Consider the following 10,897-nt stretch of genomic DNA (forward strand, 5'->3'; position numbering starts at 1 on the left):
CTCTCTTGTGCCCCCTCTTACACTGTGTCTCTCTCAAATAAATAAATAAAATCTTTTTAAAAATTAAAAAAAATAAGAGGAAATAAGATAAAAGCACAAATATCTAAACCCATCTATGTTAGTTGTTGCATTAAATGTAATGAGACCAAATTATTCGATTAAAAGATAAATTGGAAAAAACTCAGTTATGCCTACAAAGGACACATCAAAAATATGACAATACTGAAGGGTTCTTAAATTCTTAAGAATGTAAAATGCTGGAAAAGACATCATTCAGATACTAAGAAAACTGCATTAAAGTAGCAACATTAATATTCAATAATAAAGATGTTAAGGCAAAATCACTCATAGATATAGTTATTTTATTTTATCTATTTTATTTTATTTTATTTTATTTTATTTTATTTTATTAATTGTATTTATTTATTTGAGAGAGAGAGAACACGAGCAGGGGAGAAGGATAGAGCTGAGCAGGGAGCCTAATGAGGAAGTTGATCCCAGGACCCTGGTATCATGACCTGAGCTGAACGCAGACGCTTAACCAATTGAGCCACCCAGGTGCCCCAATATAGCCATTTAAAAATAATAGAATATTTCAATTCCACAGAAAATATAATAATTTAAAGTTCACATGTTCTTAACATAGCCTCAAAATATATAAAGCAAAAACTGTCAGAAAGAGAAACAATAGACAAATCAACAATCATAACGGAAAAATTTAACACATCTTTAGAAGTAACCAATACTCAAAATTTAGACTACATAGTGAATCAGTTTGAAATATGTATATAAAAACGTTGCATCCAACAAACTACAGAATGTACATTCTTTTCAAGCATTCATAGAACATTTTCAAAACTTGACCACATAGCAGAACATAGAGGTTGTCTTGACAAATACATATAGAGAGAAATCGTTTAGAGTCTGTTCTCTGATCTTAGTTTGAATAATCAAAAATCACGGCATCCGTGTATATTGCGTATGACCATACCATAATTTAAAATAGAATAAATAATAAAATTAGTAATAATAAACACACAGAAAATCGCCATACATTTGGAAGTGCTGGTGATCAAGGTGCAGGAGTAGGAGGTGGGAGGTAAAAAGACACTTTCTCCGTTTGCTCTCTGCCCCCCGGGGGTTGTTTGAGTCTTATTTAAAGAGAAGATACTCAGGTAATACTGATGCACTAGAGAAAGTTATTTGCTGCAGCAGCAAATTTTACTCCTTCCCTTTCCATGCTTGACACAGTCTTTTTTATTCTTTTTTTTTTAATTTATAAATTTATTTTTTATTGGTGTTCAATTTGCCAACATATAGAATAACCCCCAGTGCTCATCCCATCAAGCGCCCCCCTCAGTGCCTGTCACCCCAACCCCCCGCCCTCCTCCCCTTCCACCACCCCTAGTTCGTTTCCCAGAGTTAGGAGTCTCTCATGTTCTGTCTCCCTTTCTGATATTTCCCACACATTTTTTCTCCTTTCCCCTTTCTTCCCTTTCACTATTTTTTATATTCCCCGAATGAATGAGACCATATAATTGACATAGTCTTAATACAGGAGGATGTTTGGAAGGAGACATTTGTTATTTTTAACAGCAACAAAAAATGAGTTTAAGGTGGAAGTAGATTTGGGTAAGCTCCACCGGTGGCCGTGCACAGACTCTCCCGGGGGGAGGGGGGTTCAGGTCCCCTGGGGGACAGAGAGCAGCGCAGAGGGGCGTGTACAGCTTTAAGTGAAGCAGGTGCCTCTGCCCTCAGGTGGAGTCATTTCCTGCCCTGTGATAGATGTGATAAAGTCGGCCTGGGCCCCGCTCACTCGTCCTTGCCGGCCCGGTGGGGGCATCTCCGGATCAGCATGGTAAGTGGCTGTGTCCCCAGCTGGCAGCGCCCTAGCCCTAGCTGAGGGTACTCCCCAGATTTGGTCCTCTCCCACTAACCCGCCCTTCATAAATTCTTACTCCAGAGAAGAAATCAGCAAGGGGGCATTTGTTTCTATCAAGATTTGGATAAGCTCTCGTCCGTCCAGCTGTAGTTTTGCGGCTTTGGGGGAAAACTTGGTGGGTGTGTAGTGCTCCACTGCTTTTAACTCAAGTGTTGAAACAAGAACCTCTCTTTCCCTTAGGTCTACATTTGTCGTAGACCTGCTGTGCTGATTTTTTTTTTTTTTTTTTTTCTGTAGAAATCCATTGCTTCACTTTTAGTTACGCTTGTAGAGTTTCTGGGGACTTCAGACCCGGGTCATTGTTGCTAAAGCTCATAAATGCATGGCAGGGTAAAGTGCAGGGACATCCTCTCGAGTTTCCTTCTTAGGAGACAACAGGAAACTTAGTTACTTACGGTAATTCCTCTTTGGGGATCCTCTCTTAAGATCCACTTTTCCTTTAATGTCTTATGTGTCTGTCACAGTAATTTTTGGTATCTTAGAATTTTAAATTCTTAAATGGAAGTTGCCTTTCATAGTGCTTTCTCATCTTTGATGTTCTCATCCCCCTTGGACTTTCTCTCCCCAACATTTTAAGGATGCTGAAGCTGTTCTGCTCTGAAAAAAATGATTCCTTCCTACAAGAGGGGTCCCTGCAGTCAGGGAAATGTTGTTCCCCGTCTTCACTGAATCAACTTCGGTATCCTGGGTGTGAAACTGTTCTGTAGCGTCTTGCAAGATACCTACCCTTTTTTAGGACCGCATCTGAATCTAGGAATCTACGACTTCTCCTTATCTCAAAATAAAACGTTAATTAGAAAATGATGCCTTCCTAGTAATTCAGATTGACCTTGCTGCAGCTAACATGCTGCGATTTATAATATTGATACAGAATGCGCAGTTTACAATCTTACTTTATAGTGTGACTAATATTTAACAGATAGTTTGCAAAGGAGGGACCGGCTAAGAGAGGAAGGTGAAGATTACCTTCTGTCCTCTGGGACACAGTCGTGTTATAAACTCAGCTGCTTCTCAAACCAGGAAGGGTGTGATTGATCCTTCTTGGGCCAAGTATTCCTGGCTTGTTCAGAAAGGACAGAGAGAAATTGAGGTGTAAGTAGCTTAAATGATGTGAAAATCTTGAAATGCTCCCCCCTTCAGCATTTTTACCTAAATCTAGGGAGTTTTGATCTGATTACAGTATCTGATGTACTGAGATCATTTGCAGTCCAGCAGGTGTGGGAGGAATAAAAGCATGCTTTGCAGACAAGTGTGTTAGAAGCCTGTTTATTATGCTGGAACATGTTGTTTGATTTTTTTTTTTCCTGTGCCAGACAGAGGTTGGAACACTGGTTGATGCTAAGCGAGGTGCTTTCTGAATTGAGAAATTTGTCATGAGACAAATTTGCCGCCTTTGTCATGAGAGACCCATAGTTACACGGGAAGGAAATAGGAGGAAATTCTACTCAGGTGGTGAATTTGCATTCCTCATAAAGCAAAGAGGGCTGTGTTAGGCCTGGCGAATCAAGGAGATGAGGTATAAGGGCTTGATGCAGCGGAGCAAGAACAGAATCCAAGTCGCATTGCAGGGCTGTGACTGGCCAGAGCTCCCTCCCTCCTTCCCTCCCTGGACTAGTGGTCTTTTCGTAGTTGAATCTCAGACCTTGTCCAGGAAAAGAGCAGCCTGTACGAGGGCAGGGCTGCCCACCGGCTCACAGGCTAACAGCTGGAAGGGTCCCAGTGATGCGGAGAACACGCTGCTCGCCCCGTGAGCCCCCCTGCATACACCTGTCCTACGCCCGCTGGCAACCAAAACCCAACCACATTCGAATTGGCGATTGCTGTTCTTATGTTTTTTTAGGATTTAACCTTTTCTTTACTTCTCTTAGTTGAGTAGATATTTGTGTCTGTTTAAATGACCCAAACTTGTTGGTCTTTAAGAAGAGAGATGTGGGGATGCCTGGGTGGTTCAGTGGTTGAGAATCAGGTCGTGATCCTGAGGTCCTGGGATGGAGTCCCACTTCGGGGTCCCCACAGGGAGCCTGCTTCTCCCTCTGCCTGTGTCTCTCCTTTCTCTCTCTCTCTCTGTGTCTCGTGAATTAAAAAAAAAAAGATATGAATGGTGATTTAAACGTGGGATGGGAGAGTGGAGGCTGATGACAGTGATGGAAAACAGTAGAGTTTAAACCAGGAAAAAGATCACTGTCCAGATAGAACTGAAGTTAATATTTGATGTACTTTAAAGATCTTTTTCTATGCTTATTTTTAATATATTTGATATTTCATTTAATATATAATTATGTGACTTACATACCTTTTACTTCATCTTTTTTCATAAGCTTTTCCCATGTCATAAAATCTGGAGGGTAAACTTTTAAGGGTTGCCTAACTGTTCTTCAAATGCCCAACAATGAATGAATGTAGATTGGTTCTTGCTTCTCACTCTTATAAACAATAATGCTGTGAATGCCATTGTGCCTAAATCTTTGCATTTTAGATTCTTTTTCAAAATAATTCATTTGTGTATGTTACTTGCCTATTTATCTACTAGATATTTCAAGTATACGGTTGGGTTTTTAAAGATTTTATTTTTAGGTAATTTCTATACTCAACATGGGGCTTGAACTTACAATCCTGACATCAAGAGTAGCATGCTCTACCAACAGCTAGGTGCCCCTCAAGCATTTTTAAAAATTAATATATATAAAATTGCCTTATTGATAGACCTTAATATGAAGGACTATACATAACTCACTTTATATACATCATTATTCTTATTTGTTTATTACAGTATTGAGATTTTACAACTTTGGGTTGTTAAATCTATTACACATTTCCTTGGTAAATTTTCCACTACTTTTATGATTAGAACATCCTTCCTTCCTTCCTTTTTTATTTATTTAATATAAATTTATTTTTTATTGGTGTTCAATTTGCTAACATATAGAATAACCCCCAGTGCTCATCCCATCAAGTGCCCCCCTCAGTGCCCGTCACCCAGTCACCCCCACCCCCCGCCCACCTCCCATTCCACCCCCCCAGTTCGTTTCCCAGAGTTGCGAGTCTCTCATGTTCCATCCTTCCTTATTTAGAGCACATATGAATAGTAATATAAAATCTCAATATATGAAAAGGTAACATCTTCAATTTAAGTGCTATGGGTTTTAATATATATCAAGATTATACATTTATCTTTGGTTTTATCCCTTTCTAGTAACTACCTGATATTTTTCTAGGTGAGGCAGCTTGATTTCATACATATATAGTATATTATGTATATATATTTCTACCTCACTCTTGGCCTGTTACACAATAAATACTTAAGTTATGTTGTTGAAAGAAATCTTTCAGTAAGGTTGGAGTTTTTGGTTCAATTGTTCTTAAAACATACCTGTACCTGGTTTTTTATTTCTATGAGATACTATTAATTAGCCTTATCGTACATTTCTCTTATTGGCTTATGCTAGCTTGCTTTCTATTGCTTGTGAGCAGAATTACTGAGTGAGCAAGCTCATGTTATCTAAGAAGACTATTTAGTTCTAACTTCCTGTGGCTTATTTCAGAGGGAGTGCCTTTCCATCCACATTGGCCAAGCTGGCATCCAGATTGGGGATGCTTGCTGGGAACTCTATTGCCTGGAACATGGAATCCAGCCAGATGGTGTTGTTCTCAACAGTAAAAAGGATCAGCTGGAAAATGCTAACATGGAGCATATAGATGCATCTTTCAATACCTTCTTTTGTGAGACGAGCACTGGGAAGCACGTGCCCCGAGCACTCTTCATGGATCTGGAGCCCACTGTTATAGGTAACATAAGACTCGCATTCAACGGTACTTAACCAGGTCCACAATCAAAGCTAACAAATCCAGTACCAGTGGATGGGATCACTAGGTTACATGAATCTATCTGAATAAGATCATAGGGACTTTTTTTAAATCTAGAAGTTCGCTCATGACCACCTAAGGTGATCGGCATGAAATATACCCTAAGGGAGTACTAGTGTAGTCTTCTTTTTTTGTGTGATGAAACAAATTCAAACCTTGTTAGTTTCTCCACACACATTTGTTGTGACAGAAGATTAAATCTTTTCTTGAATTTAAAGACCAGTTGCTAGAGGGTTCCAACAAAGAATCTGAAAGTTGGCATTACCTGAGCATGATTCCAAAGAGACAAGGAGCCAAACACATCTTCTAATTGTGGGGAAATCAGTACAATTTTATGATTATTAATGGCAGACTTTGTAGTATCTTGTCCAGAAGCATGGTGTGGCCGCTCGGCTCTAAGAGCAAGCATCTCATGAGCACAAAGCTGAAGTCCATGGCATTTTTATAATCTAGCCTTGGAAGTGGTGAAAGCAGCTGATCTTGTCCAAAGGCAGCTGGAATGGTTTTAGAATGAAGGAAAGAGTTTTGGTTGTGTTTATATCAACTGCTTTCGAGTTGGGTGGGCGTTGGAGCTGGTCACACCTTCTCTGCTAAAGCATACTCCTAATAATTGAGGTCGGTCTACTTTTCCCCACTTTTCTGGCACTCAGTTGGCTATTTGTAGATAGAAATACTCGCCTTAGAATGCCAGAGTGTCACAGTGTGCATGATGGGATCTGTGTGCACCTAGAACCTCAGAATGTGACTTTATTGGAAATAAGGTCTCAGTGGGTATATGAGGTTGAGGTCCTACTGGGTTGGGGTCGGCCCTAACTCTAGTAGTCTGTGTCTTTGTGAGAAGAGGGGCCACAGGCAGGGGGAGCGGACATGCATGATGGAGGCAGGAGTGGTGCAGCCCCAAGCCGAGGAGCTCCCCAAATGTCCAGCAGGAGGAAGCCAGGAGAGGGGAGTGAAACAGCTTCTCCTTGGGACCCCTGGAGGAAGCAGCATTGCTAACACTTTGATTTTTGGACTTAGGGCCTCCTGAACTGTGAGAGAAAATATTCCTCTTGCTTTAAGCCGCCAAGTTTGTTGTAATTTGTTACAGAAGCCACAAGAAACTAATAAAGGGTATAGGATGGGAGGATGGACTTTCAATCTATCTGGAAGCGATGACCCTGTTTGTAGACTAGGGAGGCCAGTCCAGTGGTGTAAAGCCCTTGTTTCACCGCAACACTGGGGATGTGTGGGCAGGGTGCTGGGCTGTGCAGGAATTGGTGAAGGGGTGGCAGCCGAATGGATGGAGCACTGACCTCCTGTCCCCTCCTGCAGATGGCATTCGAGCTGGCCCGCGCCGTGCGCTCTTCCACCCAGAACAGCTGGTCAGTGGGAAGGAAGACGCTGCAAACAACTATGCCCGCGGTCGCTACTCCGTGGGGTCAGGGATCATCGATCTTGTGCTAGAGAGGATCCGAAAGCTGGCAAGTGGCCCCCTTTCTCCCCAGCGGGTGCAGGACCCCAAGGCCTGGGACCTGCCCTCCCAACAGCACCAGCGCATCCTCCCACCTGCATCACCACTGTGGCCTCTTCCGCAGATGCTCAAAGCTGGGAAGCATCCTGCTGTTGGCCTTGGTTAGGCTCTGTCCTGTAGGAAGGGCGAAAGAAACCTTTACCCTTACTGCAGCCCCACCTACTCTCTTTTTAGACTTATGAGGAAATATTTTGGGTTTTTTTTCACTGTTTTATTGAGATAACTGACACCCAACCCTGTAAATTTAAGGTGTACAACGTGATGAGTTGATACACATCTATGGTGCAGTGATTGCCACAGTACAGTCAATGTGTGTGTGTGGGGGAGGGGCATGAGAACATTCAAGATCCACTCTCTTACCAACTTTCAGGCGTACAACATGGTGTTCACCAAAGTCACCACATTGTCCACTAGATCCCCAGAACTTACTCATCTTCTAACAGGAGGTTTGTGTCCTTTGACCTACAGCCCCTGCCAGATACCGTTCCACTTTCCGATTCTAGGAGTTTGACATTTTTAGACTCCGCATATGTGAATGGGATGATATAGTATTTGTCTTTCTGCATCTGATGTCTCTCACTTGGGATAATGCCCTTAAGGTCCACCTACGCTGCCACAAATGGCAGGATGACCTGCTTTATAATGACTAGCCCCCTCCTCTACTCTTGTTTCTGTAACTCCTCATGGCTCACCTTGTCAGCACAGGCTTCCAGAGAGAGCATCCTGAACCTGGTCCTTTTCCAGTAGTATCCATTATTCATGAAGTCAACAGGAGGCACATCCTACCTGGAGATTGGTTACTGTAGTTACTGACCGTTAATTCTTCTTTAAGGACCTGCCTTTGGAGGCCCTTTTGTCTAGTGCTTATTTCGGTGTCTGGTGTAATCCTCAAGGAACCCGATGTCTTTTAGCCCAGAGTAGATTGGACATAGAAGCGATAGGTACTTCATCTCCCGGGCCGGGGGTTGGGGAGGAAAGTGGGGGGATAGGTTGCTTCAATAGTTTGCGATTTTGCTTTCTTCATTACTGAGAAAGATCTTGCTTTAGGTCACATGCAGATAAACTTGGGGAGGGCAGCTACAGACAGCTGAATATTTCTGCTTTGCTTAGAGTGAAATTCTAAAGTACCCCCCCCAACCCCCAGAGGTAACCAACCACTTGCGTGTGTTATGATGGTGTTAATAATGGTACACCCGTCCTTTCTGAAGGTTTTGTTTGTTTGGGGGGGAACTTGTTGACCTCCCACTACCACTGCTCCTAGGTTCATTTGACCCAGTTCTCACATCTCCTCTCACCTCCCCAGACAGAGCAGTGCAGTGGACTTCAGGGATTTTTGGTTTTCCGAAGCTGTGGAGGAGGCACGGGGTCCGGATTTACATCCCTCCTAATGGAGAAGCTCTCAATGGAATACAGCAGGAAGACGAAACTGGAGTTCTCTGTGTATCCAGCCCCTAGGATCTCCACTGCCATAGTGGAGCCCTACAACTCCATCCTCACCACGCATTCCACCATAGAGCACTCGGACTGTACCTTCTTGGTGGACAATGAGGCCATCTATGACATCTGCCACCATAAACTTGGTGTCGAGTGTCCCTCTTACGCCAGCATTAATAGGCTCATAGGTCAGGCAGTGTCTTCCATCACTACTTCCCTCAGGTTTGAAGGGCCCTTGAATGTGGACCTCATTGAATTCCAGACCAACCTGGTTCCTTATCCGAGAATACATTTCCCCACGACAACCTTTGCCCCCATCATATCCGCTGAGAGTGCCTACCGTGAGGAGCTCTCTGTGTGCGACATCACTGCTGCTTGCTTTGACTTCTCCAACCAGCTGGTCAAGTGCAACCCTCGCCTGGGGAAGTACATGGCCTGCTGTCTCCTCTACAGAGGGGACGTGGTCCCCAAAGATGTGAATTCAGCCATTGCAGCCATGAAGTCCAGGAACTCTGTGCAGTTTGTAGACTGGTGTCCAACTGGTTTCAAGGTAGGCATCAACAGCCAGCCACCCACGGTGATGCCAGGAGGGGACCTGGCCAAGGTCCAGCGGGCCGTGTGCATGCTGAGCAATAACACGGCTGTCGTGGAGGCCTGGGCCCGCCTGGACCACAAGTTTGACCTCATGTATGCCAAGAGGGCATTTCTGCATTGGTACACCAGAGAAGGCATGGAGGAAGACGAGTTCTCAGAGGCCCGGGAAGACTTGGCTGCCCTGGAGAAGGATTATGAAGAAATGGGGCGAAGTTTCTGATGTAAACGTGGTCAGGGAGAATGAGTGTTAGGTTGAAGTGTCATGCTTTCTTTTCAAGACATTATCTATTCTTGGTGGGTAGAGTTTCCCTGATTGGAAGAAACTGGAAACCAAATCAAGCAAGCCCCTAAGCTCCACACTACATTGAATAGGTCAGTATCAACACTGAGCTCGGATTTCCTTGTCTGCTAGTTCAGCGCAACTACCTGTGAACCTCCTACGTTTGGGGTCCTTCGAGCTTCTGGATCCTGTCCATGTTTCTTTTTTGTTTTTTTCTTTTTCTCCGAATGGAAACCTAGCTTTATTCTTTGCTTTTTCAACAAAAGACGATGAAACCCTCAAGTCAGTGCTTTTGCTTTTCCTTTCCTGAAGTATAAAACAGCACATAATAATGTTATTTCCCCCATGGCTATGTTTTGTACATTGATTAAATAATGAACATGTTCAGTATCATTCTTTTCTTTCTTCCAAATGTAGGCCTTACAGTCTCAGCTTGCTTTTTATACAAACAAAAACAAGAATATTCTTGGGTCTTTCAAAAATGTGCATCTGTGTTCCTATGGGTCAGAAGGTGAAAGGGATCTCTCTCACCACCCCCGTCCTTGAAAAGATGTTCTTGAAGTGTAGCCAACAGAGCCCTGCATCAGAACCAGTAGAGACATTTAGGAAAAAAATGCAGATTCTTGGGCACCTGGCTGGTCAGTGGGTGGTGTCCGACTCTTGATCTTAGGGTTGTAAGTTCAAACCCCGTGTTGGGTGTAGAGATTACTTAAAAAAATTTAAAAAATAAAAATTTTTTAAAAATGCAGATTCTTGAGCTTCACTACAGAAGCTCTAGGGGTTGGAGGGGGCATGACCTAAGAGTTTGAAGCTTAAAAAACACTTAACGGAATTCATTTTTGGTATTAAACTATACCACTTTCAAACAAGTTATAACTTAGAATGGAAACACATAGCTATAAATGCATTAAAACCATCAGTCACATTTTTATTATCCATGATGTTTTACCTGACTAATCATTAGATTCAGGGAGAACTAGACACTACAAAGGTGCTCACTTGGGCTTGGGGGTTGCTCTTGAGCTAATGGTAGTTTCCAAGTGCCTCATTCAGCTCCGGTGTTTACCCTGCAGTCCTCCATTTGTACTCTCTTGGCCTCAACATGGTCAGGGCTTTTGGTTCAGGTAGACATCTGAGGGGAATTGCCACTAAAGCCTTGGCTGAAGGCATAAAGTTGAGTGTCCTATTTCTTTTTAAGATTTATTTATTTATTTATTTATTTATTTATTTATTTATTTATTTATTTATGAGAGACACAAAGAGAGAGAGAAAG

General features: G+C 42.7%; 1 protein-coding gene across 2 annotated transcripts; it reads left to right on the forward strand.

Moving 5' to 3' along the window:
- Positions 1-1,764: 1,764 nt before the first annotated feature.
- On the forward strand, positions 1,765-9,987 carry TUBAL3 (tubulin alpha like 3). 2 transcript variants are annotated; one of them, XM_072825087.1, is made up of 4 exons: positions 1,765-1,858; positions 5,485-5,728; positions 7,118-7,270; positions 8,624-9,987. In XM_072825087.1, the coding sequence occupies exons 1-4, from the start codon at positions 1,856-1,858 to the stop codon at positions 9,562-9,564; spliced, it is 1,341 nt and encodes a 446-aa protein (XP_072681188.1). In that variant the 5' UTR covers positions 1,765-1,855; the 3' UTR covers positions 9,565-9,987. The 2 variants fall into 2 exon arrangements, with proteins under 2 accessions (XP_072681188.1, XP_072681189.1); XM_072825088.1 differs by lacking the exon at positions 1,765-1,858 and adding an exon at positions 2,899-3,034.
- Positions 9,988-10,897: the final 910 nt, after the last annotated feature.

This window comes from Canis lupus, chromosome 5, assembly GCF_048164855.1.
Source record: "Canis lupus baileyi chromosome 5, mCanLup2.hap1, whole genome shotgun sequence".
Lineage (NCBI taxonomy): Eukaryota > Metazoa > Chordata > Mammalia > Carnivora > Canidae > Canis > Canis lupus.

What these genes read in the sequence shown, in the direction of transcription:
- TUBAL3 (XM_072825087.1), top strand. An exon ending in TCTGGAGCCCACTGTTATAG is followed by an intron (nt 5,729 to 7,117) that starts GTAACATAAGAC and finishes CCCCTCCTGCAG; the next exon opens with ATGGCATTCGAGCTGGCCCG. An exon ending in GAGGATCCGAAAGCTGGCAA is followed by an intron (nt 7,271 to 8,623) that starts GTGGCCCCCTTT and finishes CTCCCCAGACAG; the next exon opens with AGCAGTGCAGTGGACTTCAG.